We start from the raw sequence: 1555 nt of genomic DNA on the forward strand, positions 1-1555 counted from the left end.
CCAGCCCCGCGGCCCCCACTGGTGAGCATGGCTCGTGGCCTGTGGGTCGTGCTCTGCCCCTCGGGCTTCTGCAGCCTGCACTGTGGCCCAGGCCTTGCGTGTCTGATGCTGGATCACAGGGCGAGCGGGCAGAGGGGCTGCTGTGAGGGTGCTGCCTGGGCTTGCTTCACGGGCCCTGCCTGGCACCACATGTGTGTCCAGGGCTCCAGGGGAGGCCAAAGCTGTCCCCTGCCATGCGGGCATGGCCAGCCCTGGGGTGGGTGATGGGAGCATGGTGGGGAGAGGCTCTGCGCACCAGGTGGCGTCTGCTGGGGTGGCCACCAGCCACAGCCCAGGAGCCGACCTGGCTGCAGTCACAAGCCCACGGCAGAGCCAGCTGTGCTGAGCTCTGCTCTCCAAGCCTGGGGCTTGTGGGGCAGGAGGCCGAGAGGCCCCCGGGGCTCCAGGGCCCAGATCCCACCTCTTCTATCCAACTCCAGAGCAGGTAACTGAGCCGCAGGCCCTGAGTTATCAGGTGGGGACGGCGCCAAGTCCGTCTGGGGTTACACAGGGTCCGTGGGATGCTGGGAGCAGCTCTTGGCATCTGCGGGGGCTCCATCCTGGTGGCTTTGCTGACCATGTACTACTTTCTCTGAGCGGCGGCCCCTCCAAGAGCATGGCCCCCTCAGACACTGGCAGAGAGGCCCTGATGGCCTCAAAGGCCTCTCGTATTGAGGTGGCCCTGGTGACTGGCCACAGCGGCAGGCCATCAGTCCCTCTCCCATGACCCCCAGGCCCAGGCTCCTCCCTGCCCTTGGTCCAGCCCCCGTCACGCTGCCTTGCAGATGCCAGGGCTGGCCAGGAGCGGCCTGAGTGGAGCCAGTGCCCAGCAGTGCGGGCTGAGCTCTCGACGCACCTCAGGTGGACCCAGGGGCAGTGCCGTTGGCTGCTGCCAGCTATTATACCTGCATCGCAGCTGGTCCCAGCCTGCTGCAGGACAGGGCTGGGTGGCGGGGGCAGAGGCACCCCCACTCTGTGGACACGACCCACCTGCCACCTTGCTCCTGCTCATCATTTCTGGGCACAGCCTCCCACGTTCCCATAGTGCCTGGCACACAGTCCCCCACACCCCACAGTGTCCGGCACACAGCCCCCCACGGCCCCGCAGCACTGGCAGGCACACAGCGTGCATGGCCGCTGCAGGAGTGCTGGACGGGCAGGGCCCCCCTGGAGTGCACTGTGGGATAAACAGTGGCAGGGAGCATGGGCCGGTCCTGCCCTCCCCAGACGGGTTGGATCTCTCCCTGGCCAGCCCTGCCTCTGCGCCCAGCCGCACCTTCCCCCGGGGGCCTAGGTCTCAAATCTACTCCCGACTGCCCACAGCTGCCGGCCCCCCAGGCCCTGAGCTGCCCACGCACAGAGGAGAGACCCAGTCAGAGGGCGCCAGGGAGCCAGGTGAGGGTAGGACCCACCTGGGGGCGGGGCCAGCTCTTCCGCACCCTGGGGTGGGCGAGGTGGGTGATGCTGGACACTTCCGTGTGTCCCCAGCCCGCCTCCCCCACCGACCCAGGGCAGA

At 68.1% G+C, this 1555-nt stretch overlaps 1 protein-coding gene across 1 annotated transcript in view; it reads left to right on the top strand.

Annotated features, from left to right (window-relative positions):
• The window catches only part of BIRC7 (baculoviral IAP repeat containing 7), a 4316-nt gene that overhangs the window by 1122 nt on the left and 1639 nt on the right, over window positions 1-1555 (top strand). The window contains exon 4 of the mRNA XM_011374137.1: window positions 1267-1434. Within this exon, the coding sequence (XP_011372439.1) occupies window positions 1267-1434 (168 nt within the window). The remainder of the gene's footprint in view (window positions 1-1266; window positions 1435-1555) is intronic.

The sequence above is a fragment of the Pteropus vampyrus genome, unplaced genomic scaffold (assembly GCF_000151845.1).
Source record: "Pteropus vampyrus isolate Shadow unplaced genomic scaffold, Pvam_2.0 Scaffold239, whole genome shotgun sequence".
NCBI lineage: Eukaryota > Metazoa > Chordata > Mammalia > Chiroptera > Pteropodidae > Pteropus > Pteropus vampyrus.